The sequence below is a fragment of the Sander vitreus genome, chromosome 19 (assembly GCF_031162955.1).
Source record: "Sander vitreus isolate 19-12246 chromosome 19, sanVit1, whole genome shotgun sequence".
Taxonomy (NCBI): domain Eukaryota; kingdom Metazoa; phylum Chordata; class Actinopteri; order Perciformes; family Percidae; genus Sander; species Sander vitreus.
The window spans coordinates 553,797-568,370 of record NC_135873.1 but is presented as its reverse complement, the minus strand read 5'-3'; the positions used below and the strand labels follow the sequence as shown (position 1 = coordinate 568,370).

The 14,574-nt window shown below is 39.5% G+C and overlaps 2 protein-coding genes across 2 annotated transcripts; both read left to right on the top strand.

Moving 5' to 3' along the window:
• The first annotated feature begins 3,008 nt into the window (after nucleotides 1–3,008).
• On the top strand, nucleotides 3,009–5,451 carry LOC144534354 (serine protease FAM111A-like). Its single transcript, XM_078276245.1, has 2 exons — nucleotides 3,009–3,065; nucleotides 3,161–5,451. Exon 2 carries the CDS (start codon nucleotides 3,743–3,745, stop codon nucleotides 4,925–4,927), a length of 1,185 nt encoding a protein of 394 aa, XP_078132371.1. The 5' UTR covers nucleotides 3,009–3,065; nucleotides 3,161–3,742; the 3' UTR covers nucleotides 4,928–5,451.
• A 2,553-nt stretch (nucleotides 5,452–8,004) lies between these two features.
• LOC144534311 (serine protease FAM111A-like) lies at nucleotides 8,005–14,067 on the top strand. Its single transcript, XM_078276162.1, is given in 6 exon segments — nucleotides 8,005–8,116; nucleotides 10,120–10,199; nucleotides 10,977–11,138; nucleotides 11,707–11,754; nucleotides 11,849–13,063; nucleotides 13,065–14,067. Coding segments are annotated over 6 exon segments (2,181 nt in total). The 5' UTR covers nucleotides 8,005–8,019; the 3' UTR covers nucleotides 13,644–14,067.
• Nucleotides 14,068–14,574: the final 507 nt, after the last annotated feature.

Below are 14,574 nucleotides of genomic sequence, written 5' to 3'. Positions count from 1 at the left end.
AGGCATTTTTCGATAATCTATCCTATGGAGGCAATCCGGTTTTAAAAGTATCGATGTTCGCTACCCAGCCCTATGCACAATGTATAATGGCAAAAAAAAGGGTTTATGCTGCATTCACATGCTCCTCGAAAGCTCACAACCATGGGGACTACAAAGAAAATGTGTTGTATTTTATTGCTCAGAGTGTTTAAATAACACATTAATAGCGTTTTTTGTGTTAACTTCCAGTTTAAAGCTTTATATCAGTGATTTTGTCGCTGATTTCTTGCTGTACCGCTAACGTTACATTCCCTTATAACCTCTAAAATATCCCTTTACCTGACTTGTTATCAGGTTAGTGCGTGTAAATAACTTTTCTAGCTAATCTAGGTCACTTTAAGGAGGCCGCAACGCCAAACGCTTGCAACCTAATTACATGTGGACAAAAACTATGTAATATGTAAACTAATTAATAAAATGTTTACCATCAACCCAACATTTACATATGTTTGTCATGTTTCTGCTTAATATGACGTAAACTCGGCGAGTCGCGGACGCCTACGTAATATTTTTCTGAGTTCGTTTCGAATTTTTCCAGTGGGGGGAATCACGTTTTTTCCGATTATTCCGACACTACGTATACTATAATACTACATATTTTTTCCACAAGTTTTTAGTTAAAGTATAAAGTATGTGGTTAACGGGTGAATTAGGCTATTTTATCATAGAAGCACTATTTTTTATGATTATTGTCTTTTTAATAATAATACCTACTTATCTTATTCCATTCCATTCCATTCCTATTTTTATTGTAATACTAGGTCTATTTTATCTCGTTTTTTTTATCTTATCTTATCTTACAGTATATGTTTCCATATACGATATATGTAATACCTCCTTATCTTATATGTTGTTAGTATGTTTTAGTTATGTTAAGTTATATTAAGTTAGTTTACCCCTGTTGTATGAAATGAGAACGTTATGTAAGTAAAAGTCATTCGTACATCAGATGATGTACTTAAAGTACCCAAAGTAAAAGTATTCATTTTGCAGAATATATGAACGATAACAAAATATTATTGGATTATAATTATTGATGCATTTGTGTTTTTGTCATTTTAATGTTGCAGCTAGTTCAGCTGGAGCTTCATTTTTACAATATACAAGTATATTTTACATATAACTTTACATACTGCTGGGTATAGCTTGTGAATTTCCCCTGTGGACCAATAAAGTCCTATTGATGAAAGTATAATAACAATTCATGAGGGCTGGGTTAACATAATTAATTGTCCAATTAAAATGTTTTTTTTTGTTTTTTGATGGAACTGATATTGATTAATAAAATCCAGACTTAATTTATAAGTAAACAGTTTTTAAGATAATTCTTTCGGCATTTTGGGCCTTTATTTATAGAGGACAGCTGAAGATATGAAAGGGGAGAGAGAGGGGGGGAATGACATGCAGCAAAGGGCCGCAGGTCGGAGTCGAACCTGGGCCCCCTGCGTCGAGGAGTAAACCTCTATATATGGGGGTCAGTTCTTAATGTAAACATTAACCTGGTCCATTATAAAAATAAAAAAATATCTGAGGGTTGCTTCTTGCCTCTACAATTTACAGCAGAAGTTCTCTGAGAATCTCTTTTATATCCAGGATAAACTGGTATTAGAACCGAAGATTTCCGAAATGTGATCGAATCAGGACCTTGTGGATCGAATCAATTGGGGAAGTCGGTAGCGATACAGCTCTACAATTTATTAATTGATGATATTTTGTAGTTATGATCTGAGTCCAGGGTTTTGCAATATACATGTAGCAGCAGTGCACCACTGTTACGGGCTGTATTATGGGGACTGCCCATTTCTCCGACGCGCCATTGTTCCGACTTCTCAATAACCTGAAAAATTCCCTTTGGTCCTGCAGCCCACTAGTCCGACTTATCTTTGTTTTCGAAAAAATAAACCCTCTGCTCCGACATCCCATTGTTCCGACCATATAGGGTTAGGGTTAGGGACAATTATTTATAATATTTCTTTAGTATTTTTGCCTTGTTTAACATGTCGGGAATCCCGAAGATTCCCGTTCGAAACAGCCAAGATTAGGCGTCTTCTCGCTGATCAAGTTAGTTTCACATTGGTTATCGCAGGGATATGCCCCATTCCTATTCATTATCATTGCAGGCTTATGGAAATATAAATACATATCCAACCTAAAACTAACTTTACCCTGTTGGACTTTGGACTTAGCCTACGTTTGTATTTCAGTTTTTCAAAGATAGGCTAAACATCTAAATGTGTTAATAAGCTAGATTTCTAGATTTCTGATTCAGATTTTAGATAATGGGAGGTGATCCACAAAAGCCTATATGGTCGGAACAATGGGATGTCGGAGCAGAGGGTTTATTTTTTTTCTCGAAACAATATGTCGGACTAGTGGGCTGTAGGACCAAAGGGAATTTTTTCGGGTCGCAACAATGGAGCGTCGGAGAAATGACATGGCCCCCTGTGTTATAAAGTACTTCCAAAAAATAACCCTGGATACTGGCCTACTGACATTTCTTTTTTATCAAGTATCTTGTGTTAACATGTCATGGTCTTTACAGGAGCAAGCCGTCGTCTCTGAACCCTCATTCATTCATGTGCATATTTTGTGTAGCTCTTAGGTAGAGATGGTCCGATACTGCCTAAAACGCTGGCTAAAAATATGAGGCCTCCAGTGTATGTGTATGTGGTTCCTCAACCAATCGGCACACAGCTCATCTAAATATTCATACGCATACCATATTTGGAAGAAAAGCTGTCGTTCCAAATAGGTCCAAAACACAGGGATGCCAATTAAATAGCAACCAGGCAACTTTCAGCCCAACCAATGTTACATACCCTATTAGGAGACCTTAAGGAACAGTGTGAAATACCCTATATAATCATTCTATCACCCGTTTAAAACAGCTGTGTCAGAAATGTATTGCAATAAAGTATTTTATCAAACCCTTTAAACCTAAAAATGTAAATCTGAAACCTGTTCTGATTTTGCAGACGTTTAGCAGCCAGGCAAAAGTTAAGAAGGAGAACGGTGGCGATTCCACGGTGAGTAGACCAATACACTGCACGCACAAAGAGTCAGTATTTTTATTACATGAACAAGGACATGCATCTCTTTTTCTCTCTCTGGTTTCCTACAGGTTGAGCAATTGCATAAGTTCACTGTGACCTTCCCTCCTAAAATTGATAGATATAATATTGAATGGAAACAGCCTTGCACCGTGCTGAAGGCACTCAAATCATGTTAAAAATATAAAGAGTTTTCAGATGAAGGCATTTTGATTCAGCTCGGTAACGAAGATAAGAAAGTTATTGTTGCAACACATTTCCCTTGTACTTGTATCAATGATGGTGAGTCTCTGATCATACGTCATACATCAAAAAAGGTTGAAGAGGTCCAACAAGAAGAAACTAGAAAAGAAATACAGCCAAGGGACAAGTATTCTGTCTTCTACATTGATACAGAGGGAGGAAAAAATGCAAAAACAAAGCCACTTTTTAGAAATAATCATGTTCAACAGTATAAGTATCTGTGTGTCTATGGGGAGAAGGGGACGACTGTCAAAGAGGCTCTGACAAGAGACGGTCGCTTCGTTGATGACCTTGGCGACTTCACTCTGACTGACAATAACTACTCATGCCCCCTCATCACCGAAAAAACACAAGCGGTTGACAGCCTACATGGAAACCAATTCAAGATACGTCTTCCAAAGGATAAGAAAATGAAGGTGCTAGATAAATGTGCCAGCACTGTCCAAGAGAGTGGCGAGAATGCTGGCACTGGGGGACAAAAGGGACAACAGAGGTCCAGTAGTGTCAGCGCTGCAGAACAGCAGAGTGGCAATAGTGTAATAGTTCAAAACATCATTGACTATGCACGCCATCACTTTCCAAATCTCATACAATGGATGGAGAGTCATTTCCCAGGTAATTCATATCAGCAAGCATTAGACTTGAGGAGGGAAGACTTTGGAAAGATCCAGAACTCTTTTACTGAGGTTGACACAATTGAGAAGCTGATAAAACTGGGCAAGTCAGTTTGTCAATTATATATAGCATGTGACTTAGTCAAAATTCATGGCACAGGCTTTGTGCTGTTTGATAACTATATATTGACGAATGGCCACTTATTCAAAAATATTCCTCAATGTGAAAGGGATAATACAAACATGACTGCTCGGTTTAACTATCAAAACGATAATGAATCAGAGTGGATCACGTGTAAAGTTAAAAGGCATGTTGTAATCATTTATGATGAACTTGATTATGCCGTACTTGAGCTTGAGGCCCAGAATTTAAACATACCAGGCCTCCTGAAGCAATGTAGTGACCTACCTCTGAATGGTGAAGCCTGTATTATTGGTCACCCAGCAGGAGAAGTCAAAAAAATGGATATGATACGTATCATTGAGAAAGAGAAGAGAGAGCAGGCTGTCAATGATCAGTTTCAACCATACAAAGACACTCTTTTCATTGTCTGCTCAATCAGTCACCTTATTAAAGAGCAAGGCATTGAAAACATAATGAAGGGTGGAAATAAAGCAGACAAAGTAGTGACCAACGAAACTTTCATGTATCACAGCTCTTCTGGCTCCCCAGTGTTTGATGCTTGTGGTGGAGTCTTTGGTTTACACACCGCAGGATTTGTCTATGGGTTCCCAAACCAACAAGAGAGTGTGATAGAGTTCGCCCAATCTCTGCTTAAGATATTTGAACACTTTGTGAGTACGCTGAAGGAAAGAAGACAGGCTGAGCTATTGGAGAAAGTTAACAAAGAAGTGAAGGGACACTCAGTCCTAAAAAAGGTCTTCAAGTCTGTGGTTGAGCTGAAGGAAGAGCAGGTCAAGGCTGAGCCAGCAGAACCTGAGGATAGCTCTGACTTTAGTGAGTCAATGGGTACTGATTAAGTATTCAGTGGCTCAAAACACAACTGGCTGGATAGGTTTTTTGTAGTTCAAAAAAAACTTTAATCTTAACAAATGATCAACTGACTTGCCAATTCTAGCTCCGTCATCACATCAAGTTGTAAACCCTGTCTCTTTTGAGTAGTGTTGGGATAGTGAACTAGATGCCACCATGTTTTTTTTAAGTGTTAGCTTGGGTTAGGGAGTTAATCATAGCAACTGTTTTAACTTTTAGTTTTTTCACTGTTTCTTTTATCGCATCATGACTGTACTCTAGCCTTTGTGTGTCACTGTTTGGTGTACTGTAAATAGAACATATACAGTTGATTTGCCTGTTAAAGCCTCAATATCATTATAAGTAGTGTGACTTTTTTTGAATAGGCCTATTTTTTGCATTTTATTGTGTACTGGTTAGAATAAAAACAAATGTTATTGATCTTTTAAACTTAATTACATGTGTAACGTTCATCCTTCTGATGTGATCTGTTTGTATTATATTAAAACTCACTTGTTTGGTTCTCCTAAAACCTGTTTCTTGTCATTTATTTCATTATTGTTGTAAAGCTTTAAAGGTACGCTCACATTACGTGTCCGTTAACCAAAATGTCCCAGCACTTGCCCCTGAAGAAGGATGTGACAGCTCTAATGTGGCTAATAAATACATATTAATCAGAGCGATCACAAACTTTAAACAGTGTTAGAGGGCAACACCACAGTTTGTAGTCTGTACCAAATATGGTGATGAAACTGGCTAGAATAATGACACAATAACACAGTGCAGCAGTGTTTCTATTGGCCGAACAAGCACATCCACTCAGACAAAGTTGAACACGTGACCGTTGACCTGCAAATCTAGTGGAGCCGTGTGGAGATCACACCGAAATAGGAAACCCATCCTTTAATTTGTCCGTCAGAGAGACTTCAGTCAAACACATGAATTGACGAGCGATGTGACAGTTATCGAGGCTTCGTATCACTTTTCTCTAAAAGCCAACTCCCTTTTTGTCTTCCCCTCGATAACCCTCGCGTCTACTATGCTCTCTTCTGCCTTACAACAACACCAGTTACTGTCAGCGGAGCGGATGTTTTGGTCTTTATGAAAAGGAGTTATTTCAGATACTTCCCTGCTTTTAAGTTTATTACAGAGACACACACACCCGCACTAAAGGGTCCTTGCCTGGGTCAGGGAACCCGAAGGTAAGGCAAGAGGCTTTGATTAACACCCTAGATGTCCCCTAATCACAGGCGTTTTAACCTCCTATACAGGAAAAGTACTGCCCGAGAGAAGCTTCATAACCATATGATTTTCATTAACACTCACCGTTTTAAGGGCCGCTCCTCACTGCATCACCAAAGGTTCAGATCCGCTGAAAAATGCAGTCCGCAACTCACTGAACTCACTTGCTTCAAACCCCCCCGTAGGGGGTTTGAAGCAAAAGAGGAAAAATAGAAAATCTTCCAAAAAGGCACAGAATAAATACGAGGGTTTTGGTTCCCTAGTCCAAACTTGAACTCAGGTATTTTTATTTTATTTGAAGCAGAAAGTCTAAGAAGTCCCTGACAGAGTACAATGAATACTAATATACGGAAGTCCTTTCGGTACAAAATGCCCCAAAAAAGAGACAACCAACCCGTGCCTGTCGGCGAGATACCTCTATTTATACATACATTGGTCAGTTTCCTAGCCCAACACTAGCTCAGGTATTTTTATTTATTTTATAAAGAAAAGCAAAGCTAACACAGCAGTGTACAAATAAAATGCACTATACTCAAAACCAATCTGATTCTCTGAGTTTCCCTCCAAGTGCTGAGAGGTGTAATACATCTTCTAAGTCCCGCTGCCCGAAGGCACGAGGTACCCTATTCGGTCCCTAAGTGCCATACTCAGAACCGGATAGGCTCGAAGAGCGTTCCCTCCAGATTAGAGGCCCTGACCCATTGTGCTGTGAGCACCAGGAGTCTGGTCCTGCCCTAAAAAAAGAGGTCCTTTGACTTGCAAAGCTTCTCTTTTATACACAATTCATCTCCCTCCCCTCATAGACCCAGCTTGGGGGTGTTCACTCTAATTTCATCTTTTTTGCAAGCAATACACCAAAAGCTTAAAGGAAACACACCACGTGCCATACAGGATATGCAGCTGGGGACTTCTTCTTGCACTGCTCTGCACAAACTGTCAGTTCTCTTTACTTTTGCAGCAATGGCAAGATGTACTGAAGTACTTTCCACTCAACCAACTGCATTTCTCTAAAGCACACTATCTGTCCTGTTATAAATGCAATACAGATTAATATGTTTTCAAGCACTCACACAGATTAATACATTCTATGCAGCAATATAGTTGTCAACTGAACCTCTGTTCAACAGAATGACTAAAGGTAATAGCTAGTCTCACATATCCAGACCTACAGTGTATCTCCCCAGTGATAACAACTAGCTTAATCTACAGCTAGTGCAAAATAACAACAGTGACATCAAGTGGTGAAAACTGTAAACTACAACATGTGGTATCCTATTATTGTTGGATGGAATTGTAAAGTTATAATACAACATTTGAATGGAAGCATAGCTGGTGCAATCCAGTACAGGAGGCTAAACTGTTTAGCCACGCTTCACCTTCCTCGGTCAACTGGCTTCTCAGGTCTGTTTATGTTAGTTTTGTTGTAGATACGTTGAGCACAATGTAAGTAATTGACTATATGATGTGTGAATCTTAAGTGGAAAGTTGAGGCTTGGAGAGTAAGCCTTTAAGTAACTGTGAAATACCTCTCACGTACTACACGTTGCTCGAGTTTGCTACGTAAACTGTCAAGCAGTATTTTTGAAAAATATAATTGCATTTATTCCAATGACTATGTACTATGTACTATTTCACTTTAACTGAAAGAGGAAGGTTTGTATGTTTGTACTGGTGGATTTTGTTTCACATGTGGATGATGAGCAGAGTTTTTGACTGGTGTGAAAGATAGTCTCAAGTCTGTCGTCATTTCCTCCGTGTCCACTCTGCTCTCCTATCTGTTTTGTGTGTGTGTGTGTGTGTGTGTGTGTGTGTGTGTGTTTGAATACTGGGTTGTCATGTGCGAACGTGGACAGGGTTAATGAAATATGAGAAGGGGAAGGTTCAGAGCAGAGCCACTTCCTATCTTTCTTCCAAAACAGCGCGCCATTTTTCAGAGACGGTCGCAGTAAGTCAAGGTAAGACAACCAGATTCTTTATTTACATATACAGTATGGTCTTATTATTAGGGTCTTTGTTTAGGAATACATTCTACAATGTTGATTATATAATGAAACGGTGGGGAAAAGGATCCAATTTCTGTTTCACAGAACAGAACATCTTATCTTTTTCTTGCCCAAACATCAGGGACATCAGAACTTCTGCAAATAGTCACTTCTAGGCTTTTTTCCCACAGGCCCAGAAAACTGCAGTTATTAAGCCACTCGTATAAAAGAACAATCTGCTGTCTTTACAAATGTCTCTACCCCTGCGTATTAATTAGTTAAATTTGGGACATATGTTGCGCTGCATTGCAGCTGCAATGTATCTGTTTTCTACAGTTTAATCAATTTTATTCCATTTAATATTATTTTAATCTTCCTTTTACTTATGATTTAAAAAAAAGGATTTGAAAACAATGTGTGTTTTATTAATCCATTCCATCCATTTATTAATCCGTGTTTCTTTTATTTTTAAATATTTTTTCTTTATTATAGAGCCCCTATTATACTCCTTTTTGTAATTTTGGGATCTCCTACAATAGGTTTACATGCTTTGATGTTCAAAAAACATATTATGTTTCTCATACTGCCCATTGCTGCCGCTCCTCTGCTTAAAACTCTGTTTGAGCTTTTGCCGCCTTCCTGAAAAGCCCAGTGTGCTCTGATTGGACAGATGGCCCACTCTGTTGTGATTGGTCGACCAAATTCAAACAAGCTGCTGGGCGGGCTGTAGGCCTGGCAAACTGATTATTCTGAGTCACTCATTAAACTGATCTGGGTTTTGCGAGTCACTTGAGTCACTTGGGTCAGTATTGCTAAATCGCCAAGGAAACTCAGTCCTACTGCGAGCTTGCAATGTTTCAGACGGTCTGCTCAACCTAATTGCATTTTACCATACTACATTTATACACCAAACCTACAGTAGGCCTAGCTAGGCTACGTGCAGAACATTGTACGTTATAATGGCTTTTGTTGTGGATTTGCTTTACCCTGAGCTCGAGGAGAGACTTCACTCACTCGTCTGCTACAGATCCACTCATGACAGCGTAGCCAGAGGATTCGCGCGATTGACTGAATCACGCGAGAACTCATGAGTCATCCAGGACTCATGAGTCATGATGACTCATGAATTCTCGAGTGAGTCCCATGGTCTGTGAGCTTGCAATGTTTCCAGCTCTGAGTCTGCGGGTCGGGAAGTTCCTATAATCTGTCTCGGACTGTCTCTCTGCTCACTCAGTCGCTTGAGTTGACTTGTGGAGTTGTGGGTGCCTATGAAAGTGTAAGTTATAAAGCTTTTGGCAGCTAAGATGGCTAGGATTAGTAGTAGCTAATGTTGCAAGAGGTTTGTGTGTGGCACTGTTATCATTTTAGATTGTAGTAGGACTCAACTGATCCGAGTTAATAATAATAGAGACTCGCGACTCATGACTTAATTTAAAGAGTTGGGTGAAAGATCCGAGTGAATCATGACTCAAACAGGTTTAGCGGGCTGTGTTTGCCCACTCTGTTGTGATTGGTCAACCAAATTGCAACAAGCAGCTGGGCGGGCTGTGCTTGCTCAGGCAGCAACTTTAATACAGTCTATCGGCAGCGCATATGAAAAACTGGGCTGGCTTAATTATACATTTCAAAAAGGAATGTGGGTGAGGCGTTTACGTCTTGTTAATGTAAATCACTTTGAATGAAAACTCACCATAAAACTTGATGTTTGATTAAAAATGATTGTATACCATTAACTAATCAGCGAGTGTACAGTATACTGAAGGCAGCCAACTGTCAGTTGACATATAGATACAGAAGTGTATTGCAAATGCAATAATTTCTTTTTTATATTTATTGGCATAGATTTGGGTACAGGCAGAAGAGACATGTCAATTTTTATATTTATATCTCAGTTGTAAGATGTTAGTAACATACATTTAGTTGATGGTTCAAAGATGTCATATTAACATCAACTTACTTTATTTTTGTCATTTTAGGAGTAATTTTGAAAATGCCTTCCAAAAAGAACAATCCTCCAAAAAAGCAAAAGACCATTGCGTCATACTTCAGCCCATCTGTAAGTAACAGTTCAACAACTCTCTTTAATTATTATTTGAAAAACACTTATCTTTGACTGAATCTGTAACTTGTGTAGCCTTAATGTTTAGTAAACTAAAACCTCCCACATGGATATATTTCAACACAATCTCACGGCAGTTTGTGAAACGGTCACGTAATTTAATTTGATTCGTGTACACAAACACGTTTATCTTGTTTTTTTCGTGATGGTCAGCACATTTTTTCTTCGTAATGGTCAGCACGTTTTTTATAATACCAACAATTGCATAGCTTTATACAGCAGGATGGGTTGGGTTTAGGAAAAGAAGAATGGGACAGTTGGGTTTAGGAAAAGAAGAACGGGACGGTTGGGTTTAGGAAAAGAAGAACGGGACGGTTGGGTTTAGGAAAGGTGACACGTGGGACACAATCCTCGGTCTTCTGGGTGAAAGTCCTGTGTTGTTTGACCCATCCACCCCCCCAACCATCCTCCCTATGCGGATTTTCAGGCTTTCATACTACTCGCTACTGTAGTCGCTCTTAATGCTACGTCATCTTCTCATTGAGAATCGTGCTGTGATCACGAAAGATGCTTCCCATTGAAATACATTAGTTTAAAAAAACGTGCTGACCATCACGAAAAAAACGACAAAAACGTGTTTGTGTACACGAATCAAATTAAATTACGTGACCGTTTCACAAACTGCCGTGAGACTGGGTTGTATATTTACCATGCAGAATTAGCTACAGATTGTCCCACTGATTTCATTGTTTGTGAATGCCATTATTTCATCAGGACAATCCTGGCAGCAGCCGGTTGCCAGAGAGAACACAGCCAGGTGGAGCTACAGGCGGAGCTAAGATCAGAGCTACAGAGTCTGATCCAGGTGACGGAGCCAAAGGCTCTCAGCCAAGCAAAGATGCAGGGTCCAATCTAGGTAGAGCTACAGGCTCTCAGGTAAATTGATTGGAATATGAATTCAGTTTTTGATATGGTTTAAAGAGAAAATAATAATGATTAGGCTCTTATTATTTGATGCATTTGATATTCTAGCAGCTTATCAATTTCTTACGGCTGTGTCACAAAACAATTGCTTAGATGTTTCACTTTAGGATGGTTAATAGTGTGAGTGGGAGGGATGGACGAGCATGCAGGCAGTGATTTTTCAGACAAAGTAAATGTATTCATGCTGGACTCCAAAAGAGAAACACAAACTATTTAATAAGGTCCAACAGCATGCTCTGCAGACAATTAGTCTTCAGTTTGTCTTTACACAAGACTGTCCTCCCCCGACAAACGCTCCCATAGGTCCCTTGTTCAAGCAGCAATTACGACTCATTTTTACGTTTATAGTGGCGGCACATTGGACTATGTATCAAGTCATCCATCACCATATGTGTGTGTTCTTGTGCATGACCTCAAGGTACAGTAAACAGGGTGGTACATAACTCTTCAGGGTACCCACTTGTCTTTGTGTTCCATTGTTTTTACAACAGTACATCTAGAGCATTTTCTTGTTTTACAGACACGCAGCCAAGCGAGAGTGAAAGAGGAGAATGGTGTTGATATCATGGTGAGTAGAGTGATGCGCTGCATGTACAAAAAGTCAGCATTTTTATTACATCAACAAGGACATGCACTTTTATTCTCACTCTGGTTTTCTGCAGGGCGAACATTTACATCGTATCATGGTCAAATTCAGTACTACTGACACTAAGAAATACGCTATTGACTGTGATCATCCTCGCACAGTACTGGAGGTGATAAAATCAACTGAAAACTTTGGGAAGAAGGTGCAGAACTTTTCAGATGAAAATATTGTGATACTGCTGGGTAAAGCAAGGGACTCTATTGTTGCATCACATTTCCCTTGTACTTGTATCAGGAGTGGTGAGACTCTGATCATATCAGGTGAACCAGAAAAGGTTGAAGTTGCCCAAGACCAATTTTACAAACAGATACAGTCAAGGGACAAGTATTCTGTCTTTTACATTGATAAAATCGGAGGGCTACACACCAAACAAAAAAAGCTTTTTAGAAACAATGCTGTCAAAAAGTTCAAGTATCTGTGTGTCTATGGGGAGAAGGGGATGACTGTCAAAGACGCTCTGAAAAGAGACGGTCGCTTCATTGATGACCTCGGCGACTTCATTCTGACTGACAATGCGGATCCAGATTCCATCACTGAATGCACACAAAAGGTTGACAACCTAGATAAAAAACAATTCAAGATATGTCTTCCACGGAACAAGAGGGCAAGTTATGAAAGACAGCAGAAAAACTCCGGTGCATCAAATAATTCACTTCAAAAGTGTGACACAATGCCATTTGTAGATATAATACAGCAGAGACAAATTAGTGTCAGAGCAGCAGTTGATAAAAGTGGCAGCAGTGTTGACATTAAGGAGATTTATGAAAAACTGCGTCAGCAGACGCCAGCTTTGAGAGAATTGATGGAGAGTAGATTCCCTGATGATTCTTATCAGAAAGCACTGAACCTGAGGAAGGAAAACTTTGGGAAGATCCAACAGTCATTCAGTGAAGTTCACAGAGTCAGGAAGCTGCTAAAACTGGGCGAGTCAGTTTGCAAAGTGATTGTTGAGAATGTTTGTGAGGGAACAGGCTTTGTGCTGTTTGACAACTTCATCTTGACGAACGCACACCTATTCAGTGGTTGTGTCGAAGGACAAAAGTTGAAGGAGGGTCTAAAAGTGTTTGCTTTCTTTAACTATGAAAATCCTGAGCCGCACATGAATTACTACTACTTCGAGCTGGCTCAAGGTGACATCTGCTACACTGAGGATGAGCTTGATTATGCCATACTTGAGCTCAACCCTGAGAGCCAGAAATCAAACCACTCAACACAAACAAAGAAAATGAATGGTGCCACCAGGACTCCTGAAGATGTTTGGTACAATGCCTCGGGATGGTGAAGCCTGTCTTATTGGTCACCCAGCGGGAGGACTTAAAAAAATGGATCCTACATTTATCATTGAGAAAGAGAAGAGGGAGCAGGCTGTCCATGATCATTTAAATCCATACAAAGACAGTATTGTAACTCTACTCTCAATCAGTCACATTATCAAAGAGCAAGGCATTGAAAACATAATGATGGGTGGAAAAAAAGCAGACAAAGTAGGGACCTACAATACTTTCATGTATCACGGCTCTTCTGGCTCCCCAGTGTTTGATGCTCATGGTCGAGTCTTTGGTTTGCACACTGCAGGATATGCTTATGGGTTTCCAAAACCTGACAAAAGTGTCATAGAGTTTGCCCAACCTCTGCTTACTATATTTGAACACTTTGTGAGTACGCTAAAAGTAAGTGGAAAGGATGAGCTGTTGGAGAGAGTTAACAAAGAAGTGAAGGGAAACTCAGACCTAGAAAAGGTCTTCAAGTCTGTGGTTGAGCCAGCAGACCCTGAGGAGCTTTTGGACATTGAGCCAATGGATACTGATTAAGTGTTCAGACCTTCAAAACGCATAGGGCTGCATAGGTTGTTTTAGAGTTCATAAAATCTTAATTATGACCGAATGATTAACCGACTCGTTGTCATCACAACAAATTGCAATGCTGCCCTGCTATTTTTGTGTACCAAGTGTATTTTTGGGGCTGTGAACAGGTTTTTACTCAACTTATAACCCTCTATAACCAACACTTATTTGAATACTGTATTCTAGACTTACCATTGTTGATGTTTGGTGTAATGTAATCAGAAACATTGACTTGCCTATGAAAGCCTAAATGTCATAGTTAAGTAACTTTTCTTGGTGTTGTTTAGTTTTTTCTGTTGATTCTGTAATTTTTTTATTGATATTTTAGACTTTATTACCCATATTACCTGTTTGGATGATATTAAAACTCACCTGCTTGTTCTCTTCAAAACTGTTTCCTGTCATTGATTTTTAATTATTGTTACGTAACACTGTCTATATTGGCCAATCAAGCACATCCTGCAAATCTTCCAGAGGAGAAGACACTGAAACTAAAGACACATGCTTGAATTCATCCATCATACGGATTCATAATGGAACTTTAGCAACTTCTGACTACATACAAAAAGGAGTTGCTGTAACCCTCTAAAACAGTCAGCTAAAAAAAATACGTGTATAAAAGTATAAAGTTAAAGATGTATGATCCAACAAATGTCATTCAAAGCATACTGAAGCCTTAAAAGGGTTTAATGCTTCTTGCGGGCAGTGCAGACAACATGCATGGTCATTGCAAACCTCCTGATTGCAGTTAAAGCTTTCAGAGTAGGGGTAACAGCGGCTCCTAGAACGGACTTCTCCTCTTCTGTAGCCAATCATTGCAATGTGTCGTTACAAAATCTTGGAGGTCCCCGCACATAGTGGCCCAGGCCGCAGTTGCGTAATATTGCCGTCCACACGG